Below are 17,603 nucleotides of genomic sequence, written 5' to 3'. Positions count from 1 at the left end.
TTTTAGTTTGGACTGATTTGTCTTAGGTTAGAAGAACTGGAAGGTTGGCGCGCAGGTGGTCGAGTGGTTAGAGCGCATGCCATAAACGCAGCCGACCCCGGTTCGATTCCGGCCGGAGATCCTTTGCTGCAAGTCACATCCCCCTCTCTCTCCCATATTTCCTATCTGTCTACTGCTTAATAAAGGTGTCTATGCCAAAGAAGAACTGGAAGGTTAAAGAGCTAGCCTCATGTTTAACATCAAAATGGAACTTTCTCAGAAGAGGATTTAAGACAAATGAAACAAACCCTGAAGCACAAAAAAAACCGGACTGTCTCACCCTTTACTCTTCTACAGTGGTGATATAAATACTCAATGTGGCTTGAATTTCTAAACTTTGAGCCGCTTCGCCAAAGCAACAAAGAAGAGACGATGGAAAGAGGACTTTTAGATATCAGTGTTAATTTGTATTTGATAACACCTGAGCAGCCTGAAGCTTTGAACAGACATTTAAAGTCCACTTCGAAGAATACAATGCACATAAAGCTATAGACACATGACTTAAATGTTAAAAAGCGATGTAACATGATGCATAACAAATAATACATGGGGGGGGAATCCTCACAAATGTAAAAGAAGCTGAAAACACAAATAAAAAATTAGGCATGAACACTGTTTTAGCTTCCTGCTCTCATGCACTAAACTGCAAATTGGACCCTTTCTCTCAATGTGCAGATAGATATGAATTAACACGACTGTATGTGACCTTTAGTTTGGACTGAGAACAGTTTACTCATCTTTCTCCTCCTCCTGCTTTGCGTTCTGTACATGTACAGTACATTTAAGGAGTCTCCGCTCAGAGTCAGATAGTCGGTCATGTTGTCTGCAGGATACTTGGCCAGTATTGTCCAGTACATTTGACCTACAAGTCTTTGTCTTTCTTCTTAACTCTGGAGCTTCCAGAAGATGGTCTGTCTGTCTTCTCCGCCTGTGATCACTGTGGTGCACAGCTCGTTCATCCACATGGCTGTGACAGCAGCTGCGCACACACACAGACTAACAATGAATATGTGCATAATAATCTATTTTTTTCAATAAATCCTCATGTAACTCATGGATTTGCTGTTACTCAGTAGAAGAAGCAAGGCGAGCTGCTGACTGAGAAGACAAACTGTACCTGAGTGTGCAGGGATCCTCTTGGTGACTGTATTACTGAGCAGGTCCCACAGCAGGAGGTCACCGGAGCGTCCCCCACACAGCACCGAGCTCCCGTCCCAGCAGAAACACCTGGACACACACAGGGAGGACGTCCTTTAAACTCACCGCATCAGCCAGCAGGGACACTGTCAATCAGCTTTTATTGTCGAAGGCAGAGATTTGTTTGGCACTAGGTTTTCAAAATCCATTTACTGGCTCTGGGGGAAGGAAACTCATTTAGAAAATCAGAAGATTTATTACACCGGTAGGATCAGACTTTCGCGCTATCTGAGGAGATTCAGATGCTGTCACCTCTGGCTTTGTTACAAACTAATCTCAAAGTTCCAAAAATTCCAGAGCCTTTATCATATCAAATACATTTTACCATAAATTACATTTTGAAAAATAGTTCCAAAATTCCTCTTTGTACCCACAACGATCAATGTTTATTCTCACTTTGTGTACTTTACCAGCTGTTCATACAAAATTCAAATGTATGATTATTTAATTCTTGCTTTTTCCGACACCAGGAAACAACAAGCATAAATAATAATGGGACCATTTGATTAACATTAGTGATTGGCGTAGATAAAATTAGATTATGTTTAAAATTAAGCATTTTTCAAGAATTGTATATTTCAATTCAAGCACATTCAAAATCAGTTGAAATGAAGCATCTTCTAAACTTTCCTGACTTTGTAAGAAGCCTATAAACTGCCTCTGTGTGTCTCTCACCTCTGCTCCTCCTCAGCTTTCACCGATGAGATCACCATTCCTGTTTGGACGTCAGTAACCTTCATACAGGAGTCGGCACCGACACTGAGAATGTGTCGGCTATCTGAGGATGCACAAACAGAGTCATTGCTTTAAAGCAGTCTGTCATTGTGTCTGTTCCTCAAAGGTTTTCTGTTAGTGTAAGAAAAAGAACTAGTATACATTACAGTGCAGTATTGCTGTCATACAGCCAGGTTTTTATCAAACTTTAGACAAAGTTACATTATACTGCCAAATGTGGCCTTGATCGCTGGGACAATAAAGTTTATAAGTTAAAGTTGGAGCAAACAGCATCGCCAGAAATACTTAAACTGTCCTCATCTGTAGTAGATCCCTGTGAGTCATACAGCAGAAGCAATAGAACAGCTGCTTAAAGAAGAAAGCAGAACCAATGACTGTGGTCTGTACTGAAAAATCCTTAAGACTTGCTTCACTCTGAAAGGTTATCAGAGGAACACGAGAAAAGAAATTGCCAAGTATCTAACAATTGTGAGGGCAGACAGAGTTCGATTGATCCGGCATATAACAGGAACTATTTATATTCAGGTTCACATTCACTAATGACTAGCTGCTTATCAGCATGCGCATTAGTATCATATCGTCTATTCATTATTCAGTTTGTAGCACTTATTAATGAATTATTCTGCATGACCAACTACTGGGCCACTAACTAAGAATTCTTCAATAATCTCCTGGATATAGCCCGCTGATAGTTAGTAAGGAAGTAGCTGAATTACCATCTTGATACACTGCATATACAGTGGTAATAACACTTAAGAAATATGGTTTACCCTTATATAACAACATGCTCAAAACTTGAAGTGATAGTTGGTGTCAAAATACTAGTGAATAAGTTTTCAGTAAGACCTTAATTTGGAGCCAACAACATATCCTGAGTTAGAAAGACTTCATTTAGAGCTATTGGGACACTCTTAACACTAGTTGTGTGTTTTGTTACAAAAGTAAAGACCATATTTATGAAGAGTTATTAAGGCTGATTTATGGTAAGGCACTGGAGGTCATTGCATTTATTTATTACAAACAAGAACCTTAACATCAGCCAAATTAAAGAGAGAATGAGAGAAGAAGGGAGAATTACTAAAACCCATATGGAGCAAAAAATATCAAGATGAAACTTCCTTATTTACTGTTAATCAGCAGTAATTAGGAGGCTTTAAAATAACTGATGACGAGTCAATGTGCTACTAATATGCATGCTGAGCAGCAACTAGTGAATAAGTGTTCAGTTCAGTCAGTTACTTCATCACCAGTACTCAGAGGGTCGTACTGGCCGGGTTGACACGTACCAGGACTGAAGGCCATGTGGTGGATGGTTCCTGTGTGGCAGTGGACTTGCTGCAGTGTTGCATAGCTGCTGGTGTCCCAGATGGTGATGGTGCCGTCTTTACAGCCAGACACCAGCAGAGTCCCCGCTGGATTCAGACTGATGGTGTTCACCTGCACAGAGTGTCAGAAAGGTGATATTACAGAAGGAAAACAGGTTTGCTGCTAAACTTTTTAGTGTTTGGCAGTAGGTTGGTTTGTTATTTGTTAAAAATGGGTACAACATCATTATATATTTATAGAACATTTAAACATGTGTTATCACCTGCACATTATCATGAGAAAAAGAACATTTTCAATCATGATAAAAAAAAATGTATTCGTTTTTTTTAGAAATGGTCACAGTAGCTATACGTGCCTCCTGCAGGATTCACTTTCAAACTTCCTCTTATAGACTCGAGACAATTAAATATAAGCTGTACACACTAACGGTCAGCCTCATCACTCACCCCGGCATCATGTTCCAACTCAGCCAGTAACTCAAACTGGGATCTCTTGTGACTGGACTGGCTATCAGCAGCACACTGCCAGACCTGTGAAGCAAACAAACATCATCTGTGACTCTCAATTCTGCATCTGCCTGATACGCCTCATTTACGGTCATCGCTTCATTACAGCGCTTTAGAGTTTGACCTTGACAGTGGAGTCCCAGGACGCCGTGTACAGCCGGTCATCGAACCAACAGCATTTCACTGACGGCATCGTCGTGACCCATCAGCGTGTCCTGCCGCCTGCCGTATGGGATGGAGTAGAAATAACTGAGGGAAGAAAAAACATCAGTGTGAACTCATGAACATCTGTCTGAAGACCAAATCAAATGTTGATACTTTACATACACATTGTTGTCCCACGAAGAGCACACCACCGTTTTCCCATCTGCCAGCATCAAACATGATGACAGGGCCTGAAAGACAGTTCATCGTTAAGACAGAGTTAGAATGAAGACGGAGATGGTGAAGTGCAGAGTAAATACAGCTGCATACTGTACCATGTTAGAGAAGGACATGCTCCTCTGGAAGTCCTGCAGCTCTTTGGAAAACATCTTAAGTGTTGAGTCTGGAAGACGGAGAGAACGGGTGAGTGCAACTCTTGACACATTCCCATCAGTGAGACACCGCTGCAGTGAGGACACAGTGGTCCTCTGCTAAAACTACTTCTCTAATTATTCAATTGTGCATCTTACTGCTTCAGAAGACAACATTGTGACTTTTAGTGCTGTGTGAGACATTCTGACTACTTTACTGGTGTATCCCTATGTGAGGTCCTTACTGGGATGACATCACCTTGCACAATTTCGGTAAAACAGGAACCCCAGAGGGCCACTAGAGGCAGATGTGGGTGAGCTGTTGTGTAGGCCTGCAACTACTGGTTATTTTCTTTATCTATCAGTTTCTATTAAACTGCAGATTATTTTCAGGATTAATCAATCAATTGTTTGTGTAGTCAAAAAATTATCATCACAATTTCCCAGGGCCCAAAGTAATGTCTTCAAAAATATATATAACAGTCCAAAACCCAAACACTCTTCATTTACTGTCATAAATGACAAAGAAAAGCAGCAAATTCTTTCATTTAAGAAGCTGGAACCATGAAAATATTTGATATTTTTGCTTGAAAAATGATTGAAATTATTTTTATCATGATCGATTATTAACCAAGTTGATAGATGTAAGCTTTGAGATGTGAAGAGATTTTGCAGACCTTGGGACGTGGAGAAAATAGCTGCTCGGTCTCTTGTCACAGCGATGCCTGTAACAGCCCTGCACATTCAACAGAAAGACTCACTTAGTCTAAAACACAACACAAGACTTAAATGTGGTAGTCAACATGTACTCAGGTTAATGAAGCAGTCACACAACATAAAACTGAGACATGGGGAATTCTAAATAAGTTCAATGTTTAGTTTGATGTGAGAAAACATTGTTTTTATTTCTAAATAGAAGGAAGTAGTGGTACAGCAGCCACCTGTCCTCAGCTGTGTCCCCACAATACATTTTAATCAGTCACTATTTTCAGAACTCAGCTGCCCGCCGCCTTCGAGCTTTGCATGCACTTCCTCATACTTGAACCAAAGCTTTCACTTCAGGTTACGGGTTAGCAAGGCAATTATATCTGCACTTTGTCATTACTGCAGCCAGCTGCACGCCTCCTCACGTACTCTTTATGGATCTTGTGGCTGGAGAGAAGTTTCAGATTTCCCATGTTCGCCCAGGCCAGCTTCCTGCTCTCCTCGGTCAGGTCCTCGAAGGACGAGTCCTCGCTCTGAGAGGCTGCAAAACAACAGAGGGATAACTGCTGCACATGTAGGGAAATCTAAAATGACACCCTGATGTGTTAGATGGTCATGGATGCGGCTTATTATGACAAATAACTTTTATACATTAATCTATCAGTGGAAATCAATTAAACCAGCAGCTGTTTAGATTGTTTTATTAGTTCTGCCATCTGATTTCGATTTTAATCTGAGAGTTTTTTGTCCATAAATTAAACTCTTCACTTTACTATTTCATGGATTTCCTATAAAGACGCAGATCAAACCCTCTGACAGGGATACAGTTTATGTAAATGGCCTCCAAAACTGTACAAATGCATTCACTGTTAGAAGATGTCCACTGGTCTCAGACAAGCAAATGTAATGCTTTTTAAGACTGTTTCAAGATATTTTTTTAGCCAACATGTATGAGGCATGTATAAAGGTATATAAGTGGAATATGGTTATTAGAGTGAGCTAGGTTAATCTACATGTTAACTTTAGGTTAAATGCTAGTATAAAGTAAAAAGACAATATTAGATTCAGTGCAACAGAAATGTAGAGTCACTTGGAAGAGCTTGACTCATTTTGACAGAGTTAAATTAAAAGATGGATAACTTAAATTATACCTAATTAAATTCAAATTTAGAGTTTAGGGTATGTAACGACTTCTGAGGCCTTTTGTCCATAAATCTGAATTTTAGACATTTTTTGACCTTTTAAAGACCTGCAGACACCCTGAGACAACTTCTGACCTCTACCATTGGAGATGGAAATTATATTATATAATTGGCATGACAGTGCTGTGTGCAGTTCACTTTTCTTATAACCTCCCAATGCGAGGTGCCAACAGTGACACTGAAGGCAGCCACAGCAACTACACAGACAACAACAGCAAGAAGAAATTTTCCAGACTCAATTATAAATTCACACAATTTTGTGTTTTGTTGTGTTTGGATTAATTTAATAATCTCTGTCAATGATAAATTCTTATTTATTTGGTCCTTCTTGGAAATTTTGCAAACATTGTGTCCGTTTGTCCGGGGATGTACATGTTTATGTGCATACAAAGTGGGAAACTACCATGTGATCACCAATGGCCACTCGGGATGGCATGTTATTACTGGGGATCAAAAACCTCATTGTTTATAATACTGCTGTGTGGTAAGGATACAGATGTAGAAGTAAACAGCATATATAACAGTGTGTCACTGTAGAGGCTCCAATCTGCAGTATAGTTCAAATACTTGACTTATGAACCAGAGTGAACATGGACATTCCTGTTCATAGTCTCACACTCTCCCTTTCTCACTCGTGCATGAGTTCTCACTCTTTCACTGCTGCAAATCTGCATCACACACACACACACACACACACACACACACACTTCTGCTTCATCTTAGAAGGTGCTGCTAACCCCCTCAGTACTCCTACTTCCTGCGTCCAGGGAAACCAACATCCAAAGTTGCTTTAAACTGTCTGTGTGTGTGTTCCTACCTGGAGACAGTTCACTGAGTGGTGAGGTGATGCTGGAGCTCCGGGTCATGTTGTGAAACCTCGGCGTGATTCTCTGAGGGTGGGGGCTTGTGAACAGCTGTTTGGGCGTCTGGCCGAACTCCAGGATCTGTGTTAGCATGGCGATTCTCTGGTCGGGGTCCTCGATGCTTGCCAAAGAAACAGAAAGTGAGTTACACAACATCATGTTAAATATCTTTCATAGTAATCATCTGTGGGTGACTTCCTTTGATACCTGTCACAGTCGATGCCACCTTCATAGGTCAGCGGGTGGAACACTGAAAGACAAAGAAGATAATTATGAGTCTTCTTCCAGTTTTTGGTGCGTTTGATGCTGAAAACAGCTGGTTGTCGTTTTACCGTTGTGAGCTGCAACAGCTTCACTGCCTCTCTGTTTAAAGCCAAACACCAGGTCAATCCACTCATGAAGGTGCTCCGACACGTACTGACTCTCCAGAGCTGTCCTGTGCTTCTGAAGGAAATCGCTGGCATCTGCAGACGGGACACAGGAAACATGAAGCGGCGCGCACTGAAAGCATTATACATTATGTTGTCAGGTGGATGTTGGTGTGGGTGCTAAAGGAGGATTCAGGACGTAACACCAGCGTCCATCAGATTTGACAGGCATGCCGTGACTAACAGGAAGTTACCTGAGGCCCACGGTGGTAGAACGACATCGCCAACGAAGCTTCCGTTCTGCTTTCTGCCCAAATCCAGACTCAGTTTGTTTTCTAGAAAGCTGCAGTCGTTCCCATAAAACTCTGGAATCAACTGCATCGTAGAAGAGAAGCGCACACACACGAGACAGCAAACTCATCATGAGACACACGACTCTTCTACAGACACTTCAGATATTGCATTGCCATCAACAACTGAATGGATTAACTGCTTGTTTCACAGCTGAGCCAAGAAATAACTTAAATTACATCTGTGACAAGCACATAGAGTCTGATTAGCAAAAGATGGTGATTTTTGACTGATAACCATTGATAGTACAAGCCTTTACTTCTAGGAAAATACCTCTTTGAAGTCAGTTGCCCCCTCCAAGCAGTTTTTCCACGTTTCACTTATGCTGTAAAAGATAAATACACATCAGTAAATAACATGCAATGTCATACTTTCAATTATTTAAAAGGTCCCATGTTGTAGAAAGTATTCTTCCTATTTCGTCACCAATAAAAGAGGAATACAATCTGTGGTGCATCACTGATTTGTGATTGATGATATCCTGCAATGCATGGTGGTTATGTACCTATTAAACATGCGATCTGCATGATCATAGCGGCCGTTCTGGAGACACAGCATGTGCTCTGGAGCTGCAGGAAGAAGACAGCAAGGATGAATGAACTATTAAACATTTTCATTCACAAGAAAAGTGGGACAGACCAGAACACATGTGCAGTAGAATTGACCTAACCTCTCGTTTGTGTAATTATTGTCTAGGTTGCTGTAGTATGTCAGCATGTTCACAGCTGTAAAAAATGCTGGTTTAACATGGTTTGTCTGAAGGCTAAAACTACATCACATACTGAGGGTGGTTATGGGGCTGCAAGATTAATTGTTCTTTAAATATCAAACACCTTTAGTATTAAACCTGAAACATGTTCATGGCATTAAAAATCTTTACAATATTTCTCTCAAAAATCTATATTTTCTGCCTAGGGTTTAAAAACCTGTTGTCGTCTAATTTGATTATGTTTAAGGTGTACTGGCAGAGTTTGAATTTCAAGTGTTAGTGTGAGATCTGCTTCTAGATAGACTGCCACAAACCTCAGTCTCACACAGTGACAGTATTTTTACTGTGCTAACATGCGTGCAGACAAAAACAGACATTCTGGTTGCGCAGAGGTCAGCTGTGCATAAAACACACTGAATGCAGGCTGTGTGTGCTGCGGTTCCATGCGTGCTGTAGTTTGCATGAGGTAGTGTGTGACATACCGACTCTGACCAGGTAAAACAGGACGTAGCCTGGAGAGGAGTAGTGACTGCCGTACATGAAGGGAGGCTCAGGCATGCCTCTGTAGCGAGCCTGTGAACAGGAGAACTGGCTGACTGGAGATACTCACAGAGGAGATACACTATTTATGACTCATACCGAGATAAATCAAATCCATAGACACAGTCAGTGGGTTATGTCTCACCAGCAGCCTGTCCAGTCGCTCCTTGTTTAAGGCGCCCACAGGTTTGCTCAAGTCCCTGAACGTGTCAGCGTTTGTCATATCTGGTAAAAACACAAACACACAACATGAGTTATGACAACACCTGGGTGTATGCACAGTAACTGCAGCACAGAAGCTGTTCGGGTCCAGACCCTGATGTGTGTATTTCTTTGCTGTGGACCCACCCAGCTGAGCACTGCTGTAGTCATTGAGCACCCAGGGGAAGACGGGATACTGGGAGAGGTCGTTGCAGCTGCGGTCAGCCAGGTTGTTGAGGTGGAGGAGATACTGGTAGTTGCTCAGATGGCCGCGCTGCCACTGCAGCATGTAGCTCTCTGCTGTGTGCTCCGTCATGTGGTTCTCTGAGCAGGAAGGAGGAAAACGTGTGTTATGGGTAGAGCTGAGCAATGAACTGATCAGTAGTCAGCTATTAAATTAATCGCCAACTATTTTGTTAATCGTTTACTCGGTTTGAATAATTTTTTAAGGAAATGAAAGTAACATTTTCTGTTCCATTTCCTGCTCTACGACAGTGATCTGAATATCTTTGGGTTGTGGACTAAACAAGGCGTCTGAGAACGTCATCTTTTTTTACACCCTTTACTAACATTTTGTAGACTGAACAACTACAGACAGATATTTCGATAATGAAGGCAATCCATAGTTGCAGCCCTAGTTATATAGTTTCACCAATCATTACCATATTCAAATGCTTATATTTTGGATAAACGTTAATAATTAAACTTCTGTGCTGTTATGTAATGTTTATAATTGTGATATTATCAAGCAAACAACACAAGGATTCGGTCTGTTCTGAAAGACTGATGACATTTAAGTCTGCAAACTAAAGAAAAAAGGAGAGCTGCTGCGTTACGTCCAAAAGACTTCATCTTTGATACTTGTTATTTGTAAGACACAAGATTGTTTAGGAACTCTTCTCACCCAAGAAAGTGGCGATGTAGTAGTAGATTTCATCTCTGTCGGCTGTGTTGTAAAACTTCAGGTAGATGTCAGAGCAGAAATCATTCTCAGTGCAGAACACCTCAAGACCCTGGATGAGGAGAGACGAGCACACAACACATGACATTAGATACAGCTGTAACCGGCTAAGGGGAAGTCACATTCTTTAGCTTGGAGTTGCTCAGCGACCTCACCAGTGGTCGTAGTCCATGCCGCCTCTTGTAGATTCTCCTGATTTGGTGGAGCTTGATTTGAATCACTTGTTCCTGAAATGACAAGTCAAATCATGAAGATCAGGTCAATAACTGTGAGGCCTCGATCGAGGGGCTAGCACGTCCACTGGCAGCTCACCGGATATCCATTGAGCGGCTGGAAGTAGAGGTTCTCATCTGTTATGCAGATGTGGCCCGGATTGGACACCAGAGGCATGACCATCTCCGATGCACACTCCATGTGAGGCTTCTCAGCTACACTCTGAAAGCTTTACAGCGCATTCAGGACAGCTCAAAACTTACACACAAATAATTCAAACAACTACACTTAATCTGGATATTTCATTAGAATGTAGTATTGTTTGTAGTGTAGCAGACGGTGAAATCAAAATGACAGTAAACACAGATAAACGTCCCTCTGTTTGACTTCAACCTACCAGTTTTTGTCAAAAGACGACCTCGCCAGCCGTGACTGTAGATTGGCTGCAATCTAGCAGAAATACACAAAATATTTATGTTTTCTCATGGATGATCAAAAGCATAATAACCGATTGAAAGATGCAAGACTAAGTGGAATAAAATACATGAAGCAAAATCAATTATTCATTACATCATTTCCGCAGACTTCAGAGGCCTACTGTGTGTTCTGACTTCAATCACTGATGGACTCACCATTGCAGTCTGATCTCCAAGCTTTTCCAGACAGGATGCCCTGTGGAGCTGCAGAATGAATTCAAAATCAGTCAAAATGATCAAGAACATCACTAACACACACCAGAGCAGTTAAACAAATACAGCGGCTCCAGAGTCAAGAAACGGCTCAGTTTATTGAAAAAATGCAAACTCTGCCCATTTCCTGTGACTCTGGAGGACATAAATCACTCTTGTTTTAGAGAAGCTACGAACCTGAAGTAATGTTGAAACCACATCTTCTGTTTTACTCCAAACTTCCAGACGGAAATTCATTTTCGTTGCCCCCTGTCGAAGTGATGAGACAAGTTTAAGAGTCTCATTTGAGTTGATGAGCAAATCATGGAGCCTTATTCTGCACTCAACAACCAAATCATTACAGATCTTAAAGTAGGCTTGATTACATAATAGATGAAATGTGGCTGATTCAGAGTGAGAATTAGCACAACAAGACTTGAGCACAGACGATACACCATTGTAGCCAAGTGTGAAGCCACTAAAAACTCTGCAGCCATGTCTCCAAATGGCTCAGATTCACATTTGATCTGAGGTTGTGATGACTTAAGTGTGACTGTTTGGACCAGACACACTGTTTGAATTCAATTTTCATTTTTAAACAGAAAACAGACCATTATGGATTAAATAATAATAAAGCTCATAGCATAGAAACATCAGAGGAGACCCCCCTGTGTCGGTTCACTCACCCTCTCATTTCTGTAAGGTGCTATGACGTTGCTCTCTTTGATGTAAATAGCCTGAAATCAAAAGTGAAAATTACATTTTTGTATCTTTAAAAAAACATGGAATGACAATAAAATGCTCTGAGAACAATTTATCATTGTATATTTGGACAATGGACTGGAGTCTGAAGATCAATGTTTCACAATAGATAACATGGGTGTGGTTATGAGAATTTACCTGCACGCATGAAATAGAAATGGAAGATGGGCGAGGCCTATGAGGGAAACAAAAGACTTTAAATATCAGAACATTTCACCGCCGTCCATTACTTACTGAGATTTAAAGGGACAGTCCCAAGCAAAACTAAATACTAAGTGAAAACACTGGAACTAAATTGAAAAGCCCTCTTGGACCATCAACAAATCAGTATCGGAATTTATTTTAAATGTGTACAAGGCAGATCGATCGCAGTAGATGATGGTTTCTGAGCTGCTCTGGCTGGTTGCCAGTATGAGGTCACCACACCAGTTTGACAAATTAAAAAACATGGGAGTGTGAATTGAACATGCTGCACTAGAGACGACAGGATGCTCACTCATTAAAAGGGTTGTTCTCTTTCTCCACAAACTCGATCTTCTTACAGTCTCGAAGAGGAATCTACACAGACAGGAAACAACGGATCATGTGTCATAATTTACAATCACATGCTTACTACACGTACTGTAAGACACAGACACACATGATGTACAGGTTCTGTGAAAGGCATGCAAAAAACACTACAGGCTTTAATATGAGGAGAGCATATACAGTAGTGCATATACACTGATATCGCTCATATCTCCAGCTGATCTCCAATGTTTTCATATATATATTTCCAGTTTTTCCCCAACTGCATTATGACAAGAAAAAAGCTTAATCTGGTACCAAGAGTTAAAATACAAATGAGAAACACATATATATTGTTCGAACAAACCTTTAAAATTGGCTCTTCATGATCATCTGGATCAAATATGATAGATCTGGAGCAGACCTTGAATGAGCCTCTGATTTTTCTGGAAGGAAAACGGGGAAAGTTAGCTTGTTAGCACTATTGCTACTCTTAACCACTGACCTCTTTAGTTAAATATAACCACACAACAAAAATAAATAACAGAAATGTAATCTGATACATGAATGAGTACTCTGAGCAACACAGAAACATAAAATATAAGAAACAAACAGTTCTTTTGGAAATGTTGGCAAGAAGAAATACTAATTAAATGTCCGCTTGTAGCTATAAAAAACATTTTCTTCTCTCTCCTCCTCGTTTTGTGCTGTAAAGCAACCCTGTAGATTTATACATGTGTCTAACATTGTAACAAACAACAGAAATGAGTGTGCTGACTGGTACAAACAGAATTACACTAATGCCACAAAATAAAAAAGGGAAAACACATGAATCATCGATGTAGAGTTCATATGTCCGTGTGTCCTTCGTGTGCTTTAATACGACAATAAAGTTAAATTGTCTCAATAATCTTGTTCTGAGAGGCTTGGGATGTTTTTCAGTTTGCTCAAGCCTCCATAACAGGATAAGCTGATGTTTGAACAGCTGCTTCTTACAGGCGAACACGGTGTCCTCAACCTTTAAAGCCTTTGACCAAACACCTGATAAATACAACACAAGTGCTACTAGCAGATCTCAGAGTTTTTACACATTATTGGGTTTAAAGTCACAGATTATGAAACAAGAAGACACCGGTGAAGCAATGCTGGAGATCCACAAACCACATTATTCATAATTTAAGGCAGTCTTCAGCTGTTACGTTGACAGATGTTACTAGTCAGAGGTGAAGCTTCGTGGTTAAACAATCTTAATTACCTCTCCTTTTTCGAACCGGCCGTCACGTGGTATGCAGTGTGCTGTTCGAAATAATACTCTTCCAGATCCAGCAAAAGGAGAGAAAATCTGAGGACAACAAAAACGAGAGTGTGAGACGCCATGAAATAAAGGCACCTACAGTGTGTTCAAACAACAAGGCCAACTCACCACTTACATAAAGAAAACAGTGGATAAAAAAAACTAAACAAGAAACCCTAAGACAACGACTATATCAGTTATTAAAGGGGAACTTCACCAATATCACACACATGTCACAAGTCTGTTTACAGGTCTTGGGGAGTCCTAAAGCAACTGTGGAAAAAAAATGTGTAAAGCGTTTTGTGAGGAAACTGAAATAAATCTGACAAATTGCATCAAGTGATGTCACTCACTTGAGTTGCATTCTGGGTAATGTAGGGTCCAGGTTTTGACAAGGAAAAAAGGAATGTGTGGAATTAAAAAGGACATCTGCTTCTGCACATATTGAAAAACGTTCCATCATGAGTCCGACAATGTTATAGGGCTGCAATGTTGCAACGTTGGTACCAAAGCAGTAAAACTGTCCTGTGATTACAATAATCAACTGAAAAAACACACTTTGAATTATTCTTCATCAAGACAAACTATTCAATTATACATCTGCATTTTGGTGACATTAATTACCAAGAAAAAAAGAAAATGTGCCTTCAAATGTACTGTTAATATAAATGTAATAACACCTGTGTTGAATGTTTAAGGTCAAAGCTGTGTGATCTAATGTGTCGCCTGTACTGGATCTTCAGGTTTGATCACAGGCTGTTTACCATCCAAACACTGTTTTGGCCAAAGTGTTGTAATCAGACTCCATTCGTCAAACAGTGTTGCACTTTTTAAAGAACAAGCCCAATGTTTTGGCCGATTGCTGCCAACACTTAGATTTTTTCATTTCGGACAGCACAGGGCAGTTACAGCCAACATCTGTCCTAAACCAGGCCACACATCCTGGACACACAGTATCTCTGTACCAGAAACATCAGCTTATCTGAATCTGTAGTAAGTGAGTCCAAGAAGCCAAGAGATCATTTATCAAAATGTTGGGGAGTTCCTTTGGAGATGCTGCTGTACATGAAGTATTCTAAAGCACCACTATAATCTATTTCATGTAACTGTAAACCATTGTTTGAGCTAATGTTTCACAAGACTTGAAACTACATGTCCCATAAACCTGTTTGCTTCATATCCTTCCTGCTCATCACTATTGGAAGTGACTTTTCCTTTCACCACCCTCGATCTCCAGAAACCCTCCATTTGTTTGATGTTCACTCCTGACTTAGCTGGAGAATAACTGAATATGTCATATGTCACTGTGGCAGAATTTAAAATGAATGAGATTTGTCTAATGGTCACCTGAATCTTCTTCAAATCAGTGCTTTGAGTGAGTGGTGAACCCCTTATTTTGCTGAGACAACTACAGGTTTTGCACTGTAGCTCATATTTGCCAGTAGAACCTGCAGTAGTATGATAGATACTCAACACAGTGGACTGAGCTGAGCCTGCTGCAGTTCACAGACATCATCAAAACTGATTATGTAAAATAAATAAAGATGAGAATAACACATTGCACTGAAATAAACCTAAAAAAAATGACAATAGAAGACTTCTCCCCTTAATTTCACTCATCTCGTCATATGTATCTGTTTGTGTATTGGACGTGATATAACCACTGACTCAAATTAAAAGGGAAATTGCTTAACAAAGCACACTAGGACCGTTCAGCACAGTGGGGCTTGAACATCCAAGTAAGGTAACGATAAGATAAACACTGGGGAACTAAAATGTAGCTTTATGTAGCCTCCTTACATTGCTAGGGCAATGCTATGCTATGGCTCGGATACACTTTGTTTTGCTGCTGGTGTGTTTCCCAATTCATGACAGTGAAGGCGGCGGGTGCAACGTTAGCATGACGCATCGTTTGGTGTAGTCACATGAGAAAAAATATCAGGATTTACTACTGAACTTCACTTGACTTTCCATCAGCATGAGGGTGAACAGATAACTGTCATTTTGGGGTGTACCTATCCTTTAAAATGGTGCAACATCATCATTGCCTGATTCTTCCTAAATTCCTAAACAAACAAACCCTCTTTGTTTTCATAACTGACTAAACAAACTGATCTTAAGGGTTTACTACTGTTTTACTGTGTTTAATGTGGCGGACCCTGCCACCTTTCTAATTTCATACAATGTTCAGGGACCTAATTTCCTTCTGAGAACAGCATCTTTATTAACTTATGGAATCGTAATAACTCTGAGTTTGTATTATTTCCTCATTAATATTGTAAATATTAAGAGTTTCAGTTACTCCTCCAAAACTACATAGTGTCCCTTTAAACACAGTTTCTTTGCCAGTATCATTATAAAATTCAGTCCTCACTATTAGTTTTTTAAAGCGGTCGACTCAGTTGTTAGTGCCACACCAGACCCTGACCTCATTTTACCTTCCATACATTCCATTAGTCAATGAATCAATCAGTTGTCAACTATAAGATTCTTCTTATTAACTTCTTTAATTGTTTATTAATTGTTTTGAGTCACTTTAAAGTTTCTCAAATGTGAACCTATTCTGGGTTCTTAACTTCTCTATGACAGAAAAAAACAGACCTTTGAGGACATGAGTGATCTCAATTACATCATTTTCTGTCACTTAGTGAACCTAACTTAACTAATAAATAAATTTTAAAAAGACAGGTTGAAGAAGAAGAAGAAGAAGTTGGTTGTTGCAGCCAACAGCATTGGGAGGGGAAAAGGTCAGAATAAATGGTTTAACATCAGAGAGAGTTCTACATTCACCACATTGTTATATTGCCATAAATCTCATTTATGCTGACCTGCACCTTGATGCACTCCACTCTACTAAGAAGTGCAATGAGCTCAGCTGCTCTGCACATCCTTTCTTCAGAGCCAGGCAGTTCTTCCTCCTGGCTCAGCAGGCCGAACTACACTGAGTAATCTGGAGATGTAATGCCTTCTCTCTTTAGATCAGATCAACATCATTTAAAAGCTTTTAAGAGCTGGCTCTTGTGGTAAATTTAGAAAATATGTAATTCACCAAGGACTTATTCAATAGATACCACTTTTTCCATTTGATCACAATGACTTTATGAGCCATCGTGCACTTAGGCTGGTTATGAGACGTCATATTCAAATAACTTGTATATGGCTTTATGCCCCTGTCAGGTCAGGAGGGCCCTCTGGTGAAGGTTACAGAAGTCAGAGCAGGATTCAAATAGGTTTGATGTGCTGTTCTTCAAATACAGAAAGATATGATGAGACATTTTAAACACTGTACTTTACCAGCACGCAGTCCCATAATGTCGTGCAGACACTCGGCGCCTCCAGTAACGAGAGTGCATCACACACAGCTGACAGTGAAGCTCTCATTAGCAGAGTGGCCCAGCAGAACGTAATAATGGGATTCAGCCACAGCCGAGACAAACAGCCCGCTGCTGCTGCTGCTGCGGAGCTCCGACTAACACACAGAGCGAGCCCTCTGTCTGGGACAACAGCGCGCTAACAACAGGCGAAGAGGCACAAACCTTTCTTTAGTCCGCTCTGGCGTCCTTAAAAAAGCCATGACTGCGGACCATCCTCTTCTGACACTAAGGTCCGAGCAGCCACAGTCCGTCCGCTCGCTGTAAACACGGAAACTTCCTGGACACCACGTGACCGCCCCGAACACGGGCGAGCCAGCAACAAAGGGAAGGAGAGAGGTGTCACTCTGACCCCATTTCAGGGATACCAACACAGATTTCAGGTCAGGTTGGGGTACCTTTTATTTATAAGTAACAAAATGACATGATAATTTTTTTCAGGTTTTCTTATAATCAAAAAATGTGTTTTTAAATAAAAAACCGTCCAAGAAATGGCAAAACAATTGTGATGCTGGTGCTGTACATGGTGACATTTTGCAAATTATTTTGGGTAACTGTAACTTAATTTAG

The 17,603-nt window shown here is 40.5% G+C and overlaps 1 protein-coding gene across 1 annotated transcript; it reads right to left on the bottom strand.

Moving 5' to 3' along the window:
* Positions 1–422: 422 nt before the first annotated feature.
* nsmaf (neutral sphingomyelinase (N-SMase) activation associated factor) lies at positions 423–17,338 on the bottom strand. The gene is given in 32 exon segments (XM_030398343.1): positions 423–1,018; positions 1,157–1,266; positions 1,912–2,014; positions 3,258–3,408; positions 3,744–3,827; positions 3,928–3,984; positions 3,986–4,052; positions 4,131–4,198; positions 4,283–4,350; positions 4,996–5,054; positions 5,453–5,564; positions 7,043–7,209; positions 7,296–7,338; positions 7,421–7,552; positions 7,711–7,831; positions 8,081–8,132; positions 8,313–8,376; positions 8,999–9,089; positions 9,202–9,281; positions 9,405–9,581; positions 10,162–10,270; positions 10,374–10,445; positions 10,531–10,660; positions 10,829–10,881; positions 11,064–11,111; positions 11,298–11,369; positions 11,786–11,836; positions 12,000–12,036; positions 12,358–12,419; positions 12,736–12,814; positions 13,624–13,710; positions 17,199–17,338. Coding segments are annotated over 32 exon segments (2,739 nt in total). The 5' UTR covers positions 17,237–17,338; the 3' UTR covers positions 423–923.
* Positions 17,339–17,603: the final 265 nt, after the last annotated feature.

Source organism: Sparus aurata, chromosome 19 (assembly GCF_900880675.1).
Source record: "Sparus aurata chromosome 19, fSpaAur1.1, whole genome shotgun sequence".
NCBI classification, from domain to species: Eukaryota; Metazoa; Chordata; class Actinopteri; order Spariformes; family Sparidae; genus Sparus; species Sparus aurata.
Note: the sequence above shows the minus strand (reverse complement) of the source record. Positions and strands in the feature narration are given on the sequence as shown.